The sequence below is a fragment of the Symphalangus syndactylus genome, chromosome 5 (genome assembly GCF_028878055.3).
Source record: "Symphalangus syndactylus isolate Jambi chromosome 5, NHGRI_mSymSyn1-v2.1_pri, whole genome shotgun sequence".
Classification (NCBI taxonomy): Eukaryota; Metazoa; Chordata; class Mammalia; order Primates; family Hylobatidae; genus Symphalangus; species Symphalangus syndactylus.
This window is the reverse complement of record NC_072427.2, coordinates 61,535,407-61,561,042: the sequence shown is the minus strand read 5'-3', so window position 1 is coordinate 61,561,042 and position 25,636 is coordinate 61,535,407. Positions and strand designations below refer to the sequence as shown.

The 25,636-nt window shown below is 38.7% G+C and overlaps 2 protein-coding genes across 6 annotated transcripts in view; one reads left to right on the top strand and one right to left on the bottom strand.

The window, feature by feature from the left end:
* The window catches only part of CDIN1 (CDAN1 interacting nuclease 1), a 232,304-nt gene extending 211,375 nt beyond the window's left edge, over positions 1 to 20,929 (bottom strand). For 3 of the 5 annotated variants that reach the window (XM_055278629.2, XM_055278632.2, XM_055278630.2), the window contains exon 1: positions 20,305 to 20,892. In XM_055278629.2, the coding sequence (XP_055134604.1) occupies positions 20,305 to 20,405 (101 nt within the window). In that variant the 5' untranslated portion in view covers positions 20,406 to 20,892. Of the gene's footprint in view, positions 1 to 20,304 lie in introns of all 5 variants that reach the window. The other 2 variants (XM_055278631.2, XM_055278633.2) reach the window with 2 other exon arrangements.
* LOC129482610 (small ribosomal subunit protein uS10m-like) lies at positions 10,989 to 13,124 on the top strand. The gene has a single exon (XM_055278636.2). It carries the CDS (start codon positions 11,001 to 11,003, stop codon positions 11,604 to 11,606), a length of 606 nt encoding a protein of 201 aa, XP_055134611.1. The 5' UTR covers positions 10,989 to 11,000; the 3' UTR covers positions 11,607 to 13,124.
* Positions 20,930 to 25,636: the final 4,707 nt, after the last annotated feature.

The window sequence follows — 25,636 nt, the reverse complement described above, 5'->3', positions numbered from 1 at the left end:
GTAGATACTACAATCCAGAAGCAAGGCATCAGCTTCTCAAAAACTTGACCTTAACATCAGATGACAGGAGAACTGACAGTCAATGAGATACTTCATGTGGAGCAAAGAAACCACAAAGCCGTATAACATTGTATTGCAAGTCAGGCAGCAGAGTGACTTTAGATGAATAACAGGTTATTGTAAAAATACTGAAGGTTCTATCATACTGCACCCTCAGAAAGGAAAGATAAAGACGATGAAGTCAAATACAGTTGAATATAAAAAACAGTAAAGTTCCAATCTCCCAAAAGAAAAGAACGAAAAATAGGAAAATAATCTTGCTCAGTTTAATGCATGGTGATAATGGTACCTGGAAAATCCTAAGTACAGAATAATTTAACCCTTACAGCTTTATGTCTGAGCAAAAAACCACTTTAGTCATAATGCAGGGTTTATATGAAAGTGAGTGCCAGCATTAACAGATAGCTTTAAGAGTTGGGATGGTGGTAGAGAGGTTATGTATCAAAAAATTCAGTAAGAGGTCATTGAGAGCATTGAGAAAAAAACGAGTTTGAGCATTGCAAATTCTTGCTGGGACCCCTATCATCACCATCACTCTGGCATTTTATTTCTAAACAAGAAATGTATTTTACCTTTCTGAGATTATTTTCTGGTTACAAGCCAACCATTATGAACCTTTCAGTGAATCACTGAATAGGGCACTTAAAGGGATAAACAATTATAAAAATAACTCTGTCACAGGCGCATACATTTTATTTTATTTAGTGATGTAATAAGCTTAGGGGCATATATCAGGTCCAAAATGGTCTTGGTCATTAATTTAAGCAATAAATCATAGGTCTTGCCAACAATGACGGCAAACAGATGCTAACAAGGAAATGTATTATTTAATATTGCCATGTGTTATAAAAATTTAAGTGTGTTTAAGACATGTCTTAAATTTTTATAATAATATGCATTTAATACATTACTGTTTTGACACATGCAGGAATCAGATTTATAGGTCCCATTCCGTAGCTTCTTCTTCTGTGAACATGAGAGCATATTCTGGGTTGTTATTTTTGTTGTTGTTTTTTGTTCTTTGTTTTTTTTAAAGAGGGGTTTAAAGTGCATGTTTGCAACTATATCTAATTGGTTGTCTTGCTGTTTTGTGGTAAATAATGTCAGCATTGAAACTCATTAAAAAGAATGAATCTACACACTTTGCCTGAATTTGAAAATAGAACATTTAAAAATTATAATTTTTAAAGAAACATTACAGCATAAGAAATATATTAGAGCACTTTATATCAAGTTGGCAACTAATTTTTTTTACATTCATTTTGAACTGTTCTGCATACCAGGCAAAAATTACTACCTTAATTAATAACTTTACAAGTAAAGTTCAATATTCAAAAATTTGGAAGTAACTAAGAAAAACTCCACTTTATATCTTCATGCAAAAATCCTAAGAATCAAACAGTAGTATATCAAAACACAAAGTAATTCAAAATGGAGTCTTTCTATCCATAAATTTAGCAAATTATGCCAAACCATAATATTCCCCCTCTAATATTTCCTTTCAGAGCAGTAGGTTTATATTCCTTTGCCAGCAGGTCAAATCCTCCTAGGGAGAGGGCTTGTGAGAAAAGGGAATTAGGGGCTAAAAAATTCATCCAAAACTTCTTTAAAAAAAAAAATGAGTTTTTTTTTTTTTTCCACATCAACAAGATACTGACTCTACTAAATATATTTTTTGTTAGCAATTATTTTGTTTGAGTTTCCTTTTCAATCAACTCTCCTAGCTGCCAGCATGGTCTTCCCTCTTTTTTGTGTAGGCAAGGAGTTCATTCTTTAGAATACTTGAGGAAGCAGTGCTCGGAGTATGGAAACTAAATTTTCTTCATTAAATCTACTGAAGCAGATATTAAAAATGCATTTAATATACTGGCAATGGTCGGTGGGCACCGCTGACTGTGACAGGCCAGTTACTGATGATGTGCCGTCAGATGGCCTTCTCGGCAGGCGCCTGGGTCTCAGGCTGCTGAAGGACAGCAATATCTTCCCTTGTGTGTAAGCTCTATTCATCTCCCAAGTATTTACTAAATCACAGCCCTCTGCACACATAGCCCACGTTTTCAGCATATGCTAACAAATGATGGATGGACTCGTCAATTCGTTATGTCCTGAAAGCATGGTTTCCTGCCATTCCAATCATCAAACCTCAGCGCTTCAGAGCTGATCAGTCAGGAATATATTTTGCAGGCTCGATTAAAAGAGTAGAAGTTCCTTCCATTAGACTCTCTGGCACTCTCTTCAACTATTTGTTGTTTCAACCAATTATTTGGGCAGAATATTCAATAGGTGTTCAGGTACTATAACATGAGCAGGTTTTTTCCTGATGTTCACTAAGGTGTAATTTCTTTTATGACAAATCAGTGGAGGTATTTGAAAATAAAATATTTGATGAGAAATTCATGTTTTAAAACAATTCTCCTTCTAGGTACAGTAGGCAAAACCTTAAAAATACTTTATATCATCATATTATTTTATATTACATTATATTATAATGTAAGTGTATTAGCCAATGCACTTCAAAGGAACTTCCAAGGCAATAGCCATTCTGTAAATCATCTAAGCCTTTCAAGACAATAATTTACACACATCCTCAATTATAATCTAGATAAAGGCACAAACTACTTAAAAATTCTCCTGACAGTTCCAAAGTTAGATGACAAAAGTTCAACTTGTCAAAGAAAAAATCTTCTTAAAAGAACATTTATTTTCAGTTCCAAGGTTATATATGTCAGTTGTCTTTTCCATAAGCCATAAGAACATTTTTTTCTCTATAGCTTATCTATGGAACAGAAAATAAATAAGAGCACAGTCATACCTTTTACTCAGAAACAGTAAACTTCATAAAAACAGATGAACTTACCACAACTAAACAGAAAGCTGAGCTTTGAGGAAATGGGGTGGTATTAAAGAGCCAAACAACTTGCTATAAATAAGCTTCTTGAAAAGCTAAAAAAAAAATTTTTTAAGTGCCGGACTCTCATTTAGCCAATAGCCACATAGGCACCAATACACCTCCAGTCAGTGTAAGCTCCACCATGCTGTCCTGCCATTCACCTCAACCTTAACCTCAAGATTAAGCTCATTTTTATTGCGCACAAAGGTCATCTGTATTAGGTCAAAATTCAAAGTCCCTTGTCAGAAAAGGTTGATATATTCCAACCTTTCCTTCTCCATGCATCAAATTTTTCATGGTAAAGTCATATTCAGCAGACAGTATATTCAGCAATTTATTGTGCCATTGTAATACAGTGCAGAATACAATCATCCAAAAAGCTATCACAGGAATAAAATATTTTTCATGACTATGAACCAAATCTAGACTCCTTACACACCTCTAACAGAGGAAATAAAACTAACCAAGTCTTGTTTCCATGCTTCAGAAGAGTTATATGGCAAATAATTGTCCCTAAAATATAATCTATAGCATAATTATGCTTTTGCTTCCATAGTCTTTGGGAATAGCCAACTTTTTTTCAAAGTGTCACTCAAATTTTTAAGTGGTATTTTTTTTAACGCAAAAACATCTCACCTGTTTTAATACTTTTATTCAAATCTGGCCTAAGCAGTTTAACTGAAGTAGGTCTAAACCTGAAACCCTCTCTTTGATCTAGAACCTAAAGGAAGACAGGCTCTATGATACAATGAAAACTAAAGGAGAAAAATTACTGTCTTGCCCAATTCACTACTATTACAATTATGTGATTAGCAGAACTGCAAAAATAAGATAAATTAAAACAAATCTTTGAAGGCACCATTCTAGAATACATCATAATTAGTAAAACCAAAGCCTTAAGGAATAATCAATCCATTCTCTTTACGAGTTTATGCAACTTCTTTGTGTTTACCACAAGGCCTTTTCACAATCAGTATATTAGTATGATGAATGGTTTCAAGATCATTTTAAAAACTCTCATTCGGTCGAGCGCGGTGGCTCAAGCCTGTAATCCCAGCACTTTGGGAGGCCAAGGCAGGCAGATCACAAGGTCAGGAGATCGAGACCATCCTGGCTAACACGGTGAAACCCTGTCTCTACTAAAACTACAAAAAAATTAGCCAGTCGTGGTGGCGGGCACCTGCAGTCACAGCTACTCAGGAGGCTGAGGTAGGAGAATGGTGTGAACCCAGGAGGTGGAGTCTGCAGTGAGCCGAGATCACGCCACTGCACTCCAGCCTGGGTGACAGAGTGAGACTCCATCTCAAAAAATAATAGTAATAATAACAACAAAATAAAAACTTTCATTCTTCAAATTTGATTAATACCTATATTGAACACTAAAATCAATGTTCACACTGATGTGATGATCTAGGGTATCCTATAAAATCTCCTTGCCCTGGAAGACTTACACCTGAACTTACATATTTACTGGAGTCAAGCTGCTTCCTGAAAGAGAAACCCTGACTCTAAAACTGGTACTCACTCAAGTATCTTTCATAAATGCATAACCCCCTTCTTACTAAGTTGAGACAAAAAAGTAAAACAGCTTCCAGATATGAGTGGTTGCATTTGAGAAAAATAAGTAGAAAAGAAAATACTTGGAAGGGGGTGGTTTTAGGCAAAATATTTTCAGTTCTAATATGCTGAGTCTAACTATCATAACCATACATACCACTGCAGCAAGCAACCATGAATAAGTAATGGTACCAATAATATAACCGCAGTAGCAACCAGTATAGTATCAGGAACCGTGCTAATCATTTTATATGTATTACCTTATTTCAAGTTCATAACAATTCCATTTTATAAATAAGGACTCTAAGGCACCAAAAAGTAAAGAAACTTACCAATTAGGTATCTTCCCTCTGTTTTTATACTGGAATAACTACCAAATGAAAATGTAACATCTGAGCTTGAGTTTTTCTGGAAATAATTTCTGACATGGTAAACCCTCAGGTGTTCCACTAGAGCATTTCTAAATTCCTACAGAAAGGAAAGAATCACTGTAATGTCCCTAAACTTAGCTAATTAATCGATTTTAAAAAGGATTCACTTTTCTAAAGAGACATGTATATTGGCTTTAAAAAAAAAAAATCAAGCAGCATTCTTTAGGCAAGTTTAATCAAACGTCCATTACGAATGTACCATAATACTTACAATATACTAGGTACTCCTAAGGCCCAAGACTTCCAGCTCCCATGCTAACTACAGTAAGAGAAACATAAGGAGAAAGCCCAACAACCCAACAATGACAAAAATCTTACAAGAATGAATGAGTTACACATGGTAGTAGTGCGAGTCTTTCAGAAAAAAGGCTATAAAAATCAGAACAAATGAGGTTTAAAAACTTCTATGAAAGACATCCCTTGGAGCCATAAGGTACAAAAGTCTCAGACTGGTGATAGAATGCAGTGGTGTGTGAGGCTTAACAACTGTCTTTGGTAGTGAGGGGTGGTAGGGCTGGAGAAGGGGGAAGCCCAGGTTGTACCATTTGCCAATTTCTGTGGTGTAAATACTCCTACTGCGGATGAATTTAAAGCTACCGATGTGAGGTCACGGTTTGTAGAGTCTGGAAAAGATGCTCACAATCAGCTCTCACAAGCTGGAAAGAGCACCAGCATCCACTGGCTGCAGGCCAAATTCAGCCCACAGACTTGTTCTGTTTGGCCAGGAAAATGTTGGCCCACACAGTGCTTTAAAAATTCAAACAAATTGACAACATTTAAAACTCAGGATATTTTATTTTTTCTTAAAAAAAAAATCAGATCTAGAGCTGCTTTCTAAAGAGTAGAAGGCTTGGCAGCACCAGGCCCCCATTCCTGCATGGCACTGGACGGCTGGCATAAAGTGACCACTGCCTTGTTGGTACACACAACTGTACTTTCACCTAGCTGCAATCCCAACCAGGTCAGCTTCATTCATTCACTTGTGGTTGATACTTGCCTGGCCCCTAGAGGGATGGGAGTCTGTGATCTCTAATTTAAAAGCATGAATGGAGAGTTTTGCATCCAGATGTGGAACTTTGGTCAAATCACTGGGTAGGACTCCTCCCTCTGCATCTGCAACATTAACAGATTTGACCAAATTATCTCTAACTGCGATCTCAATCCAACACTGGCTTGCTTTATAAGTCACTGAATCTGAATAATAAGAGAGGTATGCAGGTCCCTCCCAAGCAAGCTTTTGTGATCTATCTGCATGTAGAGAGTTCCAAGTGCACCCACCAACATGCAAATAAAAAATTGGACATGTTATAAACTTGAGGTTAAATGTATTTTTATCTTTATATATTTTAGTTGTCCTCAGAAAATGAGAATCTAGATAATTTTAACTTCATCCATTAGGAAACAGTTATTTGTTACATACAGGCTGTTACATACAGGCTGGAAGAGTCTGTGGGCTTTTTAACATTATACAAGGAAGAGTCTGCTTCATATTCCCAGTCCATTTACCATCTTAGCTAAATGGGTCTTGAAGTGTAAGTTAATTTCAGATTTTATTAGTTCTCCCTACCAATATTATCAGCAAAAACAAATAGCAGTGTAATATACCTTAAGCAAAGGATGATATCAGCTTGAGAGAACTGTAGACAGAAACAAATTTTTTTTTAAAAAGTGCCAGTCTAACTTCATGTGTAAATGTAGAAGACACATTCAAATGACTCTACACCTCCCAGATCTCAACCACAAGAGAAGCTACTTACAAGAGCCCTATAGACACCATGTCATAAGCTACAGAATCACAGGAGTATAAGGTGTGCCACAGGCATGAATGTCCAACCACAAAAGTTTCAGCCTGCATCTCTATTCATCCTAAAACATTCCTAGATTAAACAAAGTTCTATTTGAGAATAATCATAAATATATATGACAAACACTGATTCATAAATATGCTGAGTATAAATCTGGATCATTCATACTAGGCTGATCTGAGGATGCACAAGTCAGTTTGCTGGTAAGTGAGCTTAGCCAACACCGGCATCCCAAAGCTTAGTAGACCTTTCCCATCCTATGTAGTGCTAACTGCAAACTTGGGGATTTTCAATAGTCTTAAGTGATAAACCTTGTAAATATCAATGGTCTGCTATGCCTCCTATTTCATATAATAGAATAAATACAAGTTCAGAATTTATATCTCATCCTTTTTTGTTCCTGGAACAAATGACAGGCCTTAACTAACAGTGACTGAAAAATAATTAAAAATAAATATATGTTGTGGGTGGGGAGCAGTGATGATATACCAAGTATTTTAAGTCTTAGTCTTGGATATGACGACTACTCCCAGGACAACCTCAGAAAAAGACTGGGCTTCACACAGAATCGCCTCAATTAGCAGGGGCCGCTGTTTGGTCAGGGAAAGACCCAGTACTTATATTTTTCATTGAATAGCTATATTAAGAGATATGAATCTACCTTACTTTTTTCCTCTACTTGAATTGCTTTGTTTCAAAATATTTATTCTCATAGTCTTGAAGTTATTGCTTTAAGTATAATAACTTTAAACATTTTTTAGCAACTGAATCACAGTATTTCAAACACATAAAAGAAATACGTCCTGAGAAAATTTAACATTTTACTTTGGATGAAAAATTGCAGAGCCCTCGTTATCTCAATGAGATCCCAGCTATTTATGAGGTCACAGTTTGAACACAACAGTAGGTTAAAAAAAGCAAACAAACTTTTACTTGCTGTCACGAAGCCAGAATGAATAGAAAAGATCACCCTTCAGCCAAGAGACGTAACTTGAAAGTGACAAGCCATGTCACTGTTCCTTGGCATGAAGGAAGCCTTGGCTTACGAAGAAGGACTACTGACTCTTCACTATGTTTCACGAAAGGGTAGGGACAGGAAGAGAGGAAAGAAAAGGTGAAGCAGGTATTAGTTCCCCAAAGTGGCTAGAACAGGGTTGGATTTGTGATCAGCATGTACCATCTTTCATACGTGGGTCACAGATTGTTCTACTCTAGCTTCAAACCCATGGACCAAACAATCCAGGATCTAGCTGTGTTCGGTTCCCCTAAGAAATAGAGAACTGTCGGCCGGGCGCAGTGGCTCACGCCTGTAATCCCAGCACTTTGGGAGGCCAAGGCGGGCAGATCACGAGGTCAGGAGATCGAGACCATCCTGGCTAACACGGTGAAACTCCGTCTCTACTAAAAATACAAAAATTAGCTGGGCGTGGTGGTGGGCGTCTGTAGTCCCAGCTACTTGGGAGGCTGAGACAGGAGAATGGCGTGAACCCGGGAGGCGGAGCTTGCAGTGAGCCGAGATTGCGCCGCTGCACTCCAGCCCGGGTGAGAGAGCGAGACTCCGTCTCAAAAAAAAAAAAAAAAAAAAGAAGAAGAAATGGAGAACTGTCATTCAGTTAGGAGTTTCACCCTAGCAGCTTAAATGTATTCACTGTACATACAGCTCACTGTTTAAGCAACTTGACAGCAGAACGGAGAAAGGAGAAACATATCTTCAAGTATACATTTGAAAACATCTCCCTTCAATAAAAAGACAATTGAAAATAAAGAAGCATTTACTCTTTACCTATCTTCTATATGATCTTTATACCAGAGCATGACTTCATATATTAAGGTCACTTTTCAGATTTAATCTAGTAAAATATATATTGATTGTTTTGTTTCTAAGGAAAATTCAACCAATACGGCAAAACTGTACAAAATGTGTAATAAAAACAATGGCAAATTCAGTCAACTTTGTCAAAAGTTAAATAATAAAATATTATTAAACTATACTTCTATTGAACCTTTTTTTTCCCTAGAGAAATATATAATTTCTCCTTATTGCACAAGCAATCATTCTGGTAAGGGTTATTACTTAGTAAACTAAAGTTTGATGCCTGAATATAGATTTTTAAAATGAAGCCAATATTCTAATCACATGAAAACTCCCCCCAAATTAATAAGAAATATAATTATAGCATGTGGATTCTTCTCAGAATAACATTATCTGAGGCTTTCTTCAAATACTCCTTTGCGAAGAATTCAAGCTCATATCCCTTTCGCAGCTACACAATGCAAAGATGCACAAATATCTAATAAAAGCTAAACACTTCTTTTAGAAAGTGAAGGGGCCATACACTAACATAATAACCTTTCAGAAGAGTCTTTAAAGCTAAGCTACAATGTAGCAACAAAGTAAAAAACTAATAATACAGAAAAAAAACTTAAAAGATCACTAAAGAAAACACATGAAATAATCATACTCTTTTCTTAGACATTCCTACCTAGTCCAATGATCAATACAGAAATAACCCTAGATATCCTTCCTGGGTGTATGAATATTAATTTTAAAGATTATGTAAATTAATTCTATTTCTATGGCAAAACCATCAGTAGAATTTCCAGTTCAGTAAAAGCCTTTCTCTCTCTTTCTGAGCTATTCTCACTTATTATTCTGGAACTCAGGTCCACCACAACATTATCAGAAGTGTAGAAAATTGACCACAAACTGAGAATCAACTTTCATTTCTATTGAGAGAAACAAGGCCAATACGAATAGTATTTCAATTAAGTACACCAAGCCCTACGGTATTAATTATGCATTGCACTGCTCCCTCATTCTTAAAAATCAGTGAATCTAGGTTTAAAAGGTTTTTTTAAATGCCATTATATATCACTGTGAAATACTTAAAGCAAGTTTCTGTTAACTATACAATATTCAACTGATAATCAAATCTTATATGTTAAGCCATACAACCAACTGTTCCATATAAACATTTTCACTTTCTGTAAATCTATTGCCCTTTGTTTCAAAGCAAAATTGTGTTTTATGTTTCAAAAGGTTACTCCTCAGACATTTCTTCTACTGTAGATCAGCTACTACCTTCTAACAAAAATCATATTTACTTTTCATTAAAAACTTACAGAGAGCTCTACACTGTGCTGTTTTACGTGCCTTATCTCACTTCACCGTCACCACAGCCTTAAGGAACTGAACAAGAAGAGACAACAGAGCGAGAATAAGATTCTGGAGCCTGACTTTACTTGGGTTTGATATCCTGCTTCCTCTACTTCCTAGCCGTCGGACTTCACCTCTCCTTTTACAGATGAGACAACTGTGACTCAGATAAAAAGAGATAGAGCCAAGTCATTTCTCAGGAACAAACTGTAATAGGAGGCAAGAAGAATGGAATACGAGACTCCCTCTGGAAAGAGCAGGCATCTTAAAATGCATCATTTAGGCCGGGCGCGGTGGCTCAAGCCTGTAATCCCAGCACTTTGGGAGGCCGAGGCGGGCGGATCACGAGGTCAGGAGATCGAGACCATCCTGGCTAACACGGTGAAACCCCGTCTCTACTAAAAATACAAAAAATTAGCCGGGTGTGTTGGCGGGCACCTGTAGTCCCAGCTACTCGGGAGGCTGAGGCAGGAGAATGGCGTGAACCCGGGAGGCGGAGCTTGCAGTGAGCCGAGATCGCGCCACTGCACTCCAGCCTGGGGCACAGAGCAAGACTCCGTCTCAAAAAAAAAAAAAAAAAAAAAAAAATGCATCATTTATTGGGGGTGGGAGGGATTGTTCAAAAAAGACAACCATAACCAATGGCAGCACCAATTAAACCAAGCCACCTCAAATAAGCCTAAGAGCCAAGTAAAACTGTTGTGCTTGTCCCAAGCAAGTTTTTTTCAGCTACTCCACTCCTTACCAGATTGGACTCCTAAGTTCACCACCAAGAACCACTAAGTTGAACACTGTACACAGCACAATACACAATATGGCCAGCTTTAACTCATTTTCTGGTAAAGAGAGGTGAGGATTTCAAGAAGATGACTAAGTACATTGGTTTAAGCACAGGATGACCACCCAAACAAGTTTTTACCTATTACTTTTGAGATCCTACTAGGAACAGCAATTTAAAGCACCTCATATGAGTGAATGGTCATAATCTAAGAGCGGGAAGACAGTAGGAGATATGGTCCAAGATAGAAAAAAAAAAAAAAAAAACATGCTTCAAAATGTGGAAAACACCATTAGAAAAACCTAAGCCGGGGACCGGCAAGATGGCGGCGCGGACAGGCTTCGGGGCCGTGGGCTGGCGCCTCTGGCAGGGATTGGGGAATTTTTCTGTAAACACTTCTAAGGGCAATACAGCCAAAAATGGTGGCTTTCTTCTCAGTACCAATATGAAGTGGGTACAGTTTTCAAACCTACAAGTTGATGTTCCAAAGGATTTGACCAAACCTGTGATAACAATCTCTGATGAACCAGACACATTATATAAGCGCCTGTCGGTTTTAGTGAAAAGTCACGATAAGGCTGTATTGGACAGTTATGAATATGTTGCTGTGCTTGCTGCTAAAGAACTTGGTATCTCTATTAAAGTACACGAACCTCCAAGGAAAACAGAGCGATTTACTCTTCTCAAATCAGTGCATATTTACAAGAAGCACAGAGTTCAGTATGAAATGAGAACGCTTTACAGATGTTTAGAGTTAGAACATGTAACTGGAAGCACAGCAGATGTCTACTTGGAATATATTCAGCGAAACTTACCTGAAGGGGTTGCTATGGAAGTAACAAAGACACAATTAGAACAGTTACCAGAACACATCAAAGAGCCAATCTGGGAAACACTATCAGAAGAAAAAGAAGAAAGCAAGTCATAAAGCCTCAGGGAGGCCATTTTTGCCTGAATTTGAAATGAGGGTGGGCCAGATGAGTATGTTTAAGTGGAGAGTGCTTCCAGCTGAGATGATTTGAGTCCACCCTAACTGCTCCATTGAGTTCTCGTGCCCTCATCAGCTGAGAGCAGGGAATGGAACTTTAATGGAAGAACCACTTTTATCTATTCTTTTTATACATGTCACTGTTTCAGTTCTGATTTCAACAAACATGAGCTAACCACTTTGACTCAAAGCGGAAAGAGTGAAAATTCTATTTTGTTTTGCTACTGGTGTTCAATTATTAGTTTGTACCATTTTTAATTTATGTCAGTTGATGCATCTGAAAATAAGTGCTTGAAGTGTTCACACCGTTTTTTTTTTTTTTTTTTTAAGATTCCTAGAAGGAATCTTTGGTAATTCAGATTGAGCAGTTAAAGTTTTTGCTATTTACCTTTGTGCAGGCTGGCATATGCTAATTTGGGGGTGGTAACCAACCAATTTTATCTCATTTAAGCATTACATTTTGCAGACTGTGAATATACTTCACAGCAGATCAAACACATTTATGGCATGCACTGACCTCTTCTTGGAGCCCAGAACTTTATAGAGTTGCCTACCAGGGTTACTGTAATGGAATTTATGATCTTAAGAAATTACTAGTTGTATTATTTATCCTGTGGTTCATTCATTCAGTAAGCTTTTACTGCATAAACTTTGCATCCAGCACTATAGTAAGTACCCAGAATTGAATAGAAATAATGGCTTTTGAAAATTGCGCAAAGCAGGCTGGGCACAGTGGCTCATGCCTGTAATCCCAGCACTTTGGGAGGCTGAGGCAGGCAGATCACGAGGTCAGGAGATTGAGACCATCCTGGCTAACATGGTGAAACTCCGTCTCTACTAAAAATACAAAAATTAGCTGGACGTGGTGGCGTGCACCTGTAATCCCAGCTACTCAGGAGGCTGAGGCAGGAGAATCGCTTGAACCCGGGAGATGGGGGCTGCAGTGAGACAAGGTCGCGCCACTGCACTCCAGCCTGGCAACAGAGCGAGTCTCAAAAGAAAAAAAAGAAAATTGTGCAAAGCATAGGTAAATATTTTTCTTTATTAAGCTTCTCACTGATAAGCCCTCTTTCTTTTGGTAAATGTCACTCTGTTTGTTAGGAGATGTCTGCTTTTCCATGAAATGAAATAGTGGCTAAAGCCCTGAAAGAGGCAAGACTACAATGGGCTGAAACAGTTGGTATAGCAACCCCAGAGAAGTGCTTCATTTTCTTTTTATAGTAGAAGCAGGTCCATGTCTTTTGTGGTTTCCTTCACATCTTTGGAGTAGTTATGACTTCTCAGTTCTTCCCCCCTTAAACTGCATTGCCTGTTCTCTTTTCCTGACATGCTATCAGGTATCAGTGTGTTGAATACATACTGTTTGTGTATCAGACTTACGTTACTGTCATTACCATTAAAAGAATTACAGCCTTGTGCCCCCCCCAAAAAAAAAAAAAAAAAAAAAGAAAAGAAAAACCTAAGCCAGGATCTCTAAGGGCAAAGATATATCAAAAAGATACAGATATCTATTTGCTTAGCAATTTATGGCATCAAGAGTTTGATTCATTAGTACAGCGACTAAATAACCAATATATGGTAAGGGAACTCAAGGAAAAATTAAACTTGTGCCAGAGGGCTTGGTCTACAGCCAAGATAATTCCCAACAAGGTATATTCTACTTATTCGAATCCTAAGAATGCTACTTAACCATATCTGAACTAACTATTCAACCAATCCTTTGGCTTCTAACATTCTATGATTCTAATACTTTATAGCTATTGGATGTGTCTTACACTAGTTTCCTCAGACTACAGGCTATCCAAAATTAGTTACTACATTATCCTATCTATTTTGTTTTGTTCTATTTTGTTTTTAGAAATGGGGACCTGCTATGTTGCCCATGCTGGAGTACAGTGGCTATTCACAGGCACAATTATAATGCACTGTAACTTCAAAACCCTGAGCTCAAGTGATCCTCACATCTCAGCCTCCTGAATAACTAGGACTACAGGTGCCCAGCTATTTTGTTGTTATTGTTGTTGCTGTTTGTTGTTATTGTCTTAATACCCAAATAGTGCCACAAACATAGTGAGCACACTATTATAGACCACATGCTAATAAGTGGTGAAAAACTCTACAAATACCAATGAAAATCGTGGGCTAATTGCAGGGTAGATCGTTTCACATAAAATAGTGGCAGTGGATGACACTGGTTAAATGAATATTCTGGTGAGAGAAACAGAGAATCACCATTAGGCAAATACCAGTAATAACTGCTTCACGAAAAAGTCAATGGATGCTAAAATCAATGGGAAAAAGGGTGACGAGAAACAAGAAATTTGCATAGTCTCAAAGTATATCCCCACAAGGTATTTATTAAAAGGAACAATAGTAACTTTATAGTGCAGTTGTAATAGTTAAAAAAAAAAAAAAAAAAAAACTCAAAGGTAAACCCACACCAAGGAAACTGGAGTGTCTCAAAATGAAGAATTAGGGAAGAGGTACTAGAAGGTTCTAGGAGCCGGAACTAGTCATGAGGTGGTCCTACTAGATATTGGTCAGACTTTGTCAACTAGGCAGTTTCTGGAACAGAGTTTATGAGTATGGGTTGAGCACATGAGGCTGAATGAGCTCATGAGAAAAGGGTTCAGGTTTAGTCAGTAATTGTAGCTTGGTCAGGTAGAGCCTATCTGTTTTGTGAGTCATAGTACAGGTTAGCAAGTTATGGTTATATTTCCACTCTCAAGTAATACATATGTAAGACTCTATAGTAAAACATACTAGTTCTACTGTACATTTCCAATTTTTCTTCTTGTCCTTATGACGCAATGCCAATGTCATATATCACAAAATTATTTTCCTATTGTAAAATACCATTAGTTTTGGTGATTATAAAGCTACTAAAGAGCTTCAGAATTTAAAAATAATAATAATAGTAACATTAGAACTACCAGCTCCTGAGCACAAACCAAGGCAGACACCACCTTAATCAAGTGAGTAAGGTTAACGTCTCCAATAATAGGACATATGAAGTCACAGGCCCTGATGTAATGCACTAAGTAGGCCACACCATCACTTCCAGGGTACTCTTGCCAAAAGTGTTTACCCTCAATCTAACCATGAGAAAATAAACATCAAACACAAAGGAAAGGACATTCTATAAAATTGACCAGTACTCTTCAAAAGTGTCAAAATCATAAAAGACAAAGAAATAGTAAGAAACTGTCACAGATTGGAAATGACTTAAGACATTACAATTAAATCCAACGTGTGATCCTAGAAAAGGGACATCAGTGAAAAAACTAGCAAAGTTCAAAAAATATGTCTGTAGATTAATGACATTGCATTAAACTTAACTTACTGATTTTGACAATCATACAGTGGTAATGTCAACATTAAGAGAAGCTGGGTGAAAGGTAATGAGAATTCTCTGTTATATTTCTGCAACTTTTCTGCAAGCTTAAAATTATCCCAAAAACTCTCCCAAAAGTAACATATAATCAGATATATATGTAGTGTTTGGGCAGGAAATTATAATGTAAAATATAACCTTATAAGTAACAGCTGATTGGACTAGGGCCTTCTAAGAATGTCCACAAGAAAGATTAGAAAAGATCAATCAATAAATGTGTCCTCAGCCAGTACTTCAAATGCAGTATGTGTTATGTTTTAGGTGCCAAAGGGCCCATTACAGAAAGTCTTCAAATAACGTTATTTTGTTCAACATTATTTTGTTATAAAGTTGATGAGAATTTTAAAAAATTGATTCCTGGCTGGGGCCACTGTCTGTGTGGAGTTTGCATGTTCTCCTGACATCTGCACGAACTTTCTCCCAGTACTCTGGTTTCCTTCCACATTTCAATGATGTGCGCGTCTGCAGAATTGGCATGTCTAATTAGCCCCAGTGTGAGTGAGTATGGGAGTGTGTGTGAGCGTGTCCCGTGCTGGGATGGCTTCATACCTTGCAGCCTGAGCTGCCAGAGGCCACTCAGAATCCTAAACTGGAATAAGCGGATTGGTAAATAAATGAATGAATAAGTGAATAAATGAATGAATACAAATTACTGTAAAATAAAAATTCATAAATCTATGATAATCATACAAACGCATGACAATAAAGATGCAGTACACAAGTGCTCAGCAAGCTCACCACATTTGTTATTGTTTGCTTTTTGTTTTTTGTTTTTAGAGACAGAGTCTAACTGTTGTGGCTCAGGCTGGACTGCAGTGGCACGTTCCTAACTCACTGCAGCCTCAAACTCCCAGGCTTAAGCAATCTTCTCACCTTTGCATTCTGAGTTGCTGGGACTACAAGCATGTACCACCACACCTCGCTAATTTTTAAATTTTTTTGTAGAGACAGGGTCTCGCTCTGTTGAACAGGCTATTGTTTGCTTTTGAACACATGGTGGTAAGAGGTGCTTCTCACAAATTTCACTTTGCAAACACATAGTCTTAGATATAATCCACCACCACTATGACCACCATCACTCACTGATTCACCAAAAATTGGATAAATAATTATCTTACTTGTTTAAGCTCACATTAATTTCAATGTTTAATATGAGATGTGTTTTGGGTCTTAATGTTATTTTTTTTTTTTTTTTTGAGACGGAGTGTTGCTTTGTCACCCAGGCTGGAGTGCAGTGGTGCCATCTCAGCTCACTGCAAGCTCTGCCTCCCAGGTTCACGCCATTCTCCTGCCTCAGCCTCCTGAGTAGCTGGGACTAAGGCGCCCGCCACCACGCCTGGCTAATTTTCTGTATTTTTAGTAGAGACGGGGTTTCATTGTGTTAGCCAGGATGGTCTCCATCTCCTGACCTCATGATCCGCCCACCTCGGCCTCCCAAAGTGCTGGGATTACAGGCTTGAGCCACAGCGCCCAGCCTTGGGTCTTTATTTAGAAGTTTGGTGATGTTATTATGACCAGAAATATGCTATAGGAACTTAATTCTTGTTTATAACAATTAGCATATGGTAAAATTGCTCTCATTATACATTGTTTCACTTAAAGTTGCAGTCTCTAAAACCCTACCGAAGACATTAAATGATGACTTACTGTATGGTAAAACTGTAGAAATGAAAAGAATAGAATGAGGGTGAATTTTGGAGTTGTAAGATAGTAGAGATCACAAAGTCCTACTCCTTCATTTTGAAGTGAAGGATTCTGAGACCAAGTAAAACACAGTGACTTGAAAAAACATAATTTTTTAACTTCAGTCAAAACAAGCCATGAAGAAGTGAGGCTACCCCAGAAGTCACAGTAAGAGGAAAAATTAAGCTACATCTTCACCTCTCAGCATTTACTAAAATAAATTTCAGCCAGAAAGATTCAAAAATTAAGAATAAAAAACAAAGCCATAAAGAATCAAAAAGAAAATTTAGGTGAAATATATTTTTCTTTCATATATTAGGATAGAAAAGAACTATCTGAGTATAAAGGCAAAAATGTCAGGAAAAAAAGCATACATTTAAAAGTTAACCATATCAAAAGCAGAACAATTTCAAAATCAAACAACTAAGAAAAGTTATGCAACAAATATGACATATATAGGACCAACATCCTGAATATATGCAGATCAATAAGTAATAAATCAATAAACAATAACAACAAACATGCCAACAGAAAATTAGGCAAAGACTACCAAACAGGTAATTCAAAAGAAAATTAAGTGGTCAAAAAAAATTTGGAAAAAGGTACAATCTATAATAATTTTTAAAATGCTAGCTACAAGATGTCATTCTTGATTGAACATACTAAAGATTAAATAATGACTCCCCTCAACACTGGAAAAGTTGCAGAGACAGACACTCCCATGCTCTGCTAGTAAAAGGACTAGTACAATTTTTTTAAATTTGTCAATATACATCAAAATCCTTGAAAACACAATTATCCTTTGATTCGAATTAGCTAGTGATTGTCTAAGTGTGGCTGTGGACTTGGAGTCCCTGAGACCCTCTCACAGGTCTACAAGGTCAACACGACTATTTTTATAAAAATAGCAAGACATTATTTGCCTTTTGCTCTGTATTCACATTTGGACTTACGGTACAAAAACGATGGTGAGTAAAACTGACAGCTCCTGATCATAAATCAAGGCACAAATCAAGGCACCATAACTGTACTAGTAGTCACTGTATTCACTGCCACACACGTGCAGGAAAAAAAAAAAAAAAAAAACAAGACTTTCACTTAAGAATATTCACTTATTAACTGCATTAAATCTCAACCCTTGAATACACAACCTTTTAACATTCTGTATGAGTAAATACAAAGCACATACATTTCATATCAAAGTATGATGGTTGCCTCCCAGGAAAGCACTTGTATGATGTTTGAGAGCTGAACTAGCTACTTTTTCTACGGAACACCATTTTTACTTGAATGAATGATAACAAAGTATATTATTCAGATTTAAGTATCTGGCAGATATTTTCTCAAAAATAAACAATGTGAGCCTGTCATTTCAAGGAAAACAAATGATAGCATTTGTTGTCAATGATAAAATTTGAGCTTTCAAGGGAAAATTCAAATACTGGAATGCTCATATCCATCACCACAAGCTTGACAACTTCAAATCTTACAGACTTCTGATGAGATTAGAGATGATATTAACAAATGTAATTTTTTGATATTGTATAATGAAAGGTGACATTTGTAAGATCTGCACAACTCACAAGCAACATTTTACAAAGGAATAATGCACGATGATAACAAATCAGGCGTGGGTAAGAGATCCATTCAAAGTTCAAAATAGGCCAATGGATTGCAATGTAACAAGGTAACAATCACCTTGATATGGTGATTCACCCACCTCAGCCTCTGGAATAGCTGAGTAGCTGGGTCTAAAGGCACATGCCACCACACCCAGCTAATTTTTTGGATTTTTATTAGAGATGGGGTTTTGCTACATTGCCCAGTCTGATCTCCAACTCCTGGCCTCAAGCAACCCTCCCATCTCTGCCTCCCAAAGTGCTGGGATTACAGGCATGAGCCACCACACCCAGCCCTAAACAGCTCTTTAATCCCTTCTTTTTCGGATTAGTAGTTCAGCTCTCTCTAAATAAAGTTTCCTGTGGAAGGAGAGTTGTTATTTATTCCCTGTATGGCATTTGGGAGAAGTGAAAAAGATTTGAGTATATCATGAATAAGAAAGAAAAGAGCATGAGAGAATACACCAGACAGCATGGTGTCCCACAGGAAGGGAGGCTTTCATGAGTGTTGATTAAAGTAACAGACACTTACTTATTATAGAGAAGACAAGGTATTTGCTAGAGAAAAGAACGAAAAAGAGAAAAAGAGGGAGAGGAAGAGAAAGAAAAGCAAAATTACAAGTGATTGCATACATAGTGGAGAATATCAAAATGTATGCTTTTTCTTAAAACTGCCCAGAAAAATCTACCTATTCCCTTGTCTGACCAGTCTTCACCCATTTCACTGTTCATGTGCAGAACTGGCAAGAGTTAATGACAGAAAATTAAATTATGTGCCAATTTTGTTCCTTCTCAGCAAGTCTGATAAAATACTAAAGGCTATAAAGGGATAAATATTGCCCTAAATCAAATCTGCATAATATTGGAAAGAGACTCCTTCATTTTACAGACTAGGAAAACCAAGTCCTTCAAAAAGTGAAGTCATAACACAACTTACACTTACGCTTCAATTTGTACTTTGATACCTATTACCCAATTACCTTTCTTTTCTCAAGAAATTACTTCTGTGGTGTTTGTTCGGTGACTGAATAGGTCAAGGATGGGGAAGTTCTCCATTAAGAATAACCATGTTCAGTGCCACAAAACAAAATGGTACAGGTTTGGATTCGGTTTTTCATTAGGAAAAAAGTAAACAAACATTCTCTGCTTTTAACACAACATAAATACAGTGACCTGGTTGTTCTCAACTGGTTCCTCATGTAATGTTTGGGTCTTAGTTTCTACTTCATCAAAATGAGAAATCTACATAATTCCCAAAGTCCTTTCTTAGAAAGTTGGATAATTCTAAAATCGCTGAAAAAAGAAGTGTTTCGGGGAGGAAGTATGAAATACACCCAGAATTTGTGTATATATAACATATATGGAGAAACTTCAGATCTGGTTGTTCAAATGGCTAATGACCCAAGAGTGGAATCCCTGGGTATCCTGTTCTCTGATTGGATTGAGAACACTTGAGGTCACTTAATTCCACAGTCAACGGTACAAGCTACAGTCAAACAGTATGAAGCCGCTTTACCCCTATGCTCCCTTGTTTGTTTCCAGTGGCCAATTGAAAAGGGTCCTCCATTTGCTCCTTTCGAATCTACAATTCATATTCTCACCCATCATTCATTCCTAGTATCTGTCAATTAACCTCTGGTCATTTATAAAGCACCTACTATGTGCACCCATCACCTAGCACGTACCACGTTTTCTATAAATATCTGTTGACTTGAATTTAATTGCAAGGCCTTGGGAGGCTGCCATGAACTCATCGTTAAGAGTTTTGTGTGGAAGGCGAGTGAAAGAATAAACCTTTTTCCGCCAACCTTTACCTCCTAACGCCTGACACTGGTGTTCCTCCCCACTCATGTGTGACACGTGGTTCCTAAGCGCTGCCTGGGCGGCCCAGGCACTGCTGCGGCAGGCAAAGGGCTGTGAGAGGGGAGAGATGGACACTTACCTGGGAAACCTCTGCTTCAGCTTCCTCAGGCTCTGCCTGGTAGGCGGCACAGACACTAGGCACTGGGCTATCTCGTCGTACTGAGCTTTGGTCAGTATCATGTTGGGCCAGGGACCAGGAGGTGGCGGGAACAAGGAAAAAACAGCCTGGGGCTCGAGTAGCCTTGGTGCCGAGGGATGAGGGGTAGGCAAACAGCGGCACAGGCCCGGGTCCTCGCCTGCTTGGCTTGCCCCAATCCCCCCTGAAACACACCCCGAGCTGCAAAAGCGGGGCAGAGACTCGCCCGGTCTCAGGCTCCACCGGCACCTCCGCGGCGGGGACGGGCTGTACACCGGAGTGCCCTAGCTTGGCTTACTGAGCAGCCGCAGTGGTGCGGCCGAAGGCAACTAGCCGCCATGTCAGTTAAGGGCAAACCAACCAGGAAGTAGCGGCCGCCCTTGGAAAGGCGCCGCGCCAGAGTTTCAGCAGGCAGGTAGGAATCCAGGGCATCGCCTACCTAGGATCAAAGGATCAACAAGGGATGCTTTGTACTCTCCCAATTACTAGAAGCCAGGGCGGCCTGACGCACAGACCAGGCGGCAGGTCTCACGAGTGCCCCGCGATCCTTCAGCGTAAGCCCCCGAAAGCCCCTGCCAGAGCGCGCGATTTGAATACGCTTCCTAACGCGCCAGTTTGAGCGCTCCTGGGAGAGGAGACTGGCCTGCGGAGAAACCATGTCTTCACTCCACTCAGTCTGTCATGGGCCGAGCAGGAAAACTCACTAGGGTCGCTGTAAACATAGTTTAGCTTGTGTTGAGGAAGCCCTACAATTTCTGTACATCGCATGGAAGGCAGTTTTGTCCTTGTTGAGAAACAGACTTGAAACAAATCCGACGTCATCAAACAGCCGGCAGTAAAGAATGTCACTTTCGGCCGGGCGCGGTGGCTCACGCCTGTAATCCCAGCACTTTCGGAGGCCGAGGCGGGCGGATCACGAGGTCAGGAGATTGAGACCATCCTGGCTAACACGGTGAAACCCCGTCTCTACTAAAAATACAAAAAATTAGCCAGGCGTGGTGGCGGGCGCCTGTAGTCCCAGCTACTCGGGAGGCTGAGGCAGGAGAATGGCGTGAACCAGGGAAGCAGAGCTTGCAGTGAGCCGAGATCGCGCCACTGCACTCCAGCCTGAGTGACAGAGCAAGACTCCGTCTCAAAAAAAAAAAAAAAATGTCACTTTCACTCCTTGCAGTTAGCTGCTCAAGGACTAAAATCACATCTTATTGTAACTCCAGTTCTCAGAAAATAGTAGGCGCTCAATAAATGTTTGGAGTAATGAGCCAATCTTTTTTTGTTTTCCATATGTATTATGAATGGATCTCAGTTCTCCTAAAGCAATTTGCTGGGATATCAGTCCCTCCTTTAATCTCTTTTCTAAAATCTATTTGGTTCTTAGAAGGTAATGTGTTGTGTTTCTCTTCTGATTTCAACAATTTAAGCAAGCGAAAGCAAAGGTGCTTAGACTTTAGAGATCCTGTAAATGGTTTAAAATTTTTCATCTGGAATAATGCCTGGGTTGGAAGTTTTAGATATACCTCCTTGAATAAATTCCTTAATCCATCGAAGCCTCATTTCTTTTGTCTGTAAAACTGATTTAATTCATGGAGGTGTTTTATTTGTGTATGTTTGATTTAGAGATGGAGTCTTGCCGGGCGCGATGGCTCACGCTTGTAATCCCAGCACTTTGGGAGGCCAAGGCGGGCGGATCACGAGGTCAGGAGATCCAGGCCATCCTGGCTAACATGGTGAAACCCCGTCTCTACTAAAAAATACAAAAAATTAGCCGGGCGTGGTGGCGGGTGCCTGTAGTCCCAGCTACTTGGGCGGCTGAGGCAGGAGAATGGCGTGAACCCGGGAGGCAGAGCTTGCAGTGAGCCAAGATTGCGCCACTGCACTCCAGCCTGGGTGACAGAGCGAGACTCCATCTCAACAAAAAAAAAAAAAAAATAGAGATGGAGTCTTACTCTGTCGCCCAGGCTGGAGTGCAGTGCCTCCATCGTGGCTCACTGCACCCTCGAACTCCTGGGCTCTAGCAATCTTCCCACCTCAGCCTCCCGAGTAGTTGGGACTACAGGCACATGCCACTACACCTGGCTAATTTTAAAATTTTCCTCTAGAGATGAAGTCTCGCTTTATTGACCAGGCTAGTCTCAAACTCCTGAACGGAAGTGATGCAGCCTCTACCTCCCAAAGTACTGGGATTACAGGCATGAGCCACTTCGCCCAGGCATGGGCTGTTTTTAAGATTAATAGGCTGGTACAAATAAAAGATTATATAGCGTGGTGTCTAGAAGATAGTCTATGTGAAATATTAGATTGGTGCAAAAGTAACTGCGGTTTTGGCCATAAATAAATAGACTAAGACTACTTGATAAAAATGGATAGGGTGTTTAGTAGGTATTGTTTTACAGGCTCCCCATGCACAGACTCGCTTACTCGTCATAACTTCCTGCGAGGCAGGTACTATTGCTGTTATCCTCCTCTTCCCTTTTGTACAGAGTGAATAAACTAAGACATGAAAAGGTTAAGGAACTTCTAGAGATCATGAGGATAAGTAGCAGTAGTAAGATTTAAACTCCTGAAATTTGGTTCCAGAGTCAGTGCTCTTGCCAACTTTCAGTAATGCTTAATTACTACATCAAATAGTCACACTGTCTTAAGCCAAAGGTTAAGGATTTTTTTTTAAAGGGAATATTGTACATTTTAAAGAATCTTTTAGCCTGGGTTTTTAAAAACTTCACTACTTTTAATTTTCTGAGGCATCTCAAAGTCCAATACCAACAGTGGATCCAGAATTTAACAACCATAGTTTTTCCTGAATATTTACATCAGAATGTTTTCTTCCCATATGCTTTGCATCTAGCTCTGATTGTGTGACATTAGTACATAACTATTTATTTATGGCAGCGTGGCCTGGAGTTGCCACCTGGCTAGTTTGTTGCTGACCCTGCCATGACTTTTACATGAAAGCTAGCTGACGATAAGCAGACACCACTTGATCCTCATTCCTTTCCCCTTCCCAACTTTACTCTTTCCTTCACAGCCATCAGATTTTTATAGAAAACATCAGTTCAAGGATGTTTGCACTAGTTTTTTTTTTTAATTTTTTTATTTCTTCTAAAAAAAAAACAAAAACAAAATGGGATACATGTGCAGAACATGCAGGTTTGTTACATAGGTATACATGTGCCATGCTGGTATGCTGCACCTATTGACTCGTCCTCTAAGTTCCCTCCCCTCACCACCAACCCCCGCAACAGGCCCTGGTGTGTTACACCAGTTATTTTTATAGCAGCTCTTCTCTCTGGCTCTTGTCCTGCATTCACCATCACAACCCTTCAGAAAAATGCCAGGTTTGTTTTTCTGTTTTCATTTTTAACATGTTGGCAGTTTATAATTTTGACCCAAATCCAGTAGATTGTTTAGAATTAGTGCTGGGAAAAAACCACAGTTATGCTGCTGTTTTCATTGACAGTGACAGTAGTGTTGTTTATAAGGCACAAAATAGAAGCAAAGCAAAAATTTCTAGTTGTTGTTTAGGTTTTTTTTTTCTTGTAATGTGAAATGGCTAGAATAAGCTGATTATTCCTCTGAGGCATCTTTTCTCCCTCCCTTAGCTTCCTCCAGCTTGCTCCCATCTCTCATCATATCCCATGCCCCTCATCTATTGCTGTTACTTCTTCTAGAGCTGCCTCTGCATTCCTGAAGTTCCACACTGTTTCTTAGTCAGCCAGCAATACCATTTCCCCACTAAATGGAGTAGAATCACAAAATAAAAACACAAAACTAAAAACCCAAAGAACTGGCTGCCTGTTTAAAATCAGCCATAAAATGTGTGGCCTTTAGCAACTGATAGCCTCTCTAATTCTGAATGTCCTCAATGGGAGAAAGAATCTAAAAATATGGAAAAGGTAGAGGAAATCAGCAAGAAAATGTGTCAAAGTGGGGACCAGTACAGCTCCCTGGAAGAACCTATAGTCCTGGATGGACTGGAGTGAATCACTTAAGTAGATTTCTTTCTGCCAATTTTTGGATGACATGACTATTGAACAACTTTAAAGGAGTATGGAGTTTGGCAGGGAGGCATCTGAAGGTCATTTCAAGAAGGGTACTAACACAGAAGACTAAAAGTAGGAATGAGCCAGTCACATGCATGGGAAAGTTATTGTGGTTGGAGCAAAGAGTTCTAGGCAGAGTAAAAGGAGTTGAGGGTGTTTGACCTTGAAAAGAGTCAGTCATGTTTTCAAACAGATTGTTGTTCACTGAGTCTGCCAGATCCAATACATGTTTTTAAAAAATAAATACTGACGTTTTTATATATTGTAAAATCTGATTCTTTGGATGGAGTCTCAAAGTTACCACATGGGTTTAAAAAAATAATTGAAGTTTATTAACTGGATAGAGAAAAAGAAGGGAGCTAATATTAGTTGATCTCCTATTATGCGTAGTCATTATCCTATTATACCTTATCTCACTTAATCTTCACAATGACCCTATGCTGTAGAGTTTATAGTCCCTGATTTACAGATTAGGAAACTGAGACTCAAAGAGAGTAAGGACTTACATAATGGGTCCAACTACTAAGTTGCAAAACTATGATTTGAACCCAAGTTACTCTGAGTATAAAGCCTCATGTTTTCTATTTCACTGTAATGTATTGTGTTTATTGCATTGTAATTCAAATATGATTTAGAAAACTTTTTGGTTGAATTATCCTCAGTTAAGCATTTATTCTGTGAAACGGCCTGAAATAGCTGGCTGTTTTCTTTGGCCACCATGTAGCCAAAACACACTTTGACAAATATTGTTTGGCCACTTTGACTAGAAAAGATGTTATATTTTTTACTTTGTACAATGGGCCACCACCTTAAGTAATATATCTCTTGAAACCAAAGTTTATGTCTCTATACTTGCCATCCTTGAGTGACAAGTCATTTGTATGTTGGCCCCCAAATAATACAAGCTCCAGCAAACAACAAAGATCAGAATAATTCAGTTGTTTAGGCCTGCAGGAATTACTCAGTTTAATGACTTAAGGAAAACAAAGGAATCCTGCGATGGAAGGATGTTCTACACCATGATGATGAAGTAGTTATGCTAAAAGGTCAGGGAAGACCAAAAGCCAAATGTTGGTCCCTTCATGGAAGTCAATGGTAAATGAACTCTTGATCTGTGAAATCAGTTGGTCTGATTCCAGAAGATCACGTGTAGATGGAGGATGTCATTGAAAAGCCATTGCAAACAAACTATGTCCCATGTGCGCATAATGGCACCTCCTCAAGCCTTTGTTATTCAA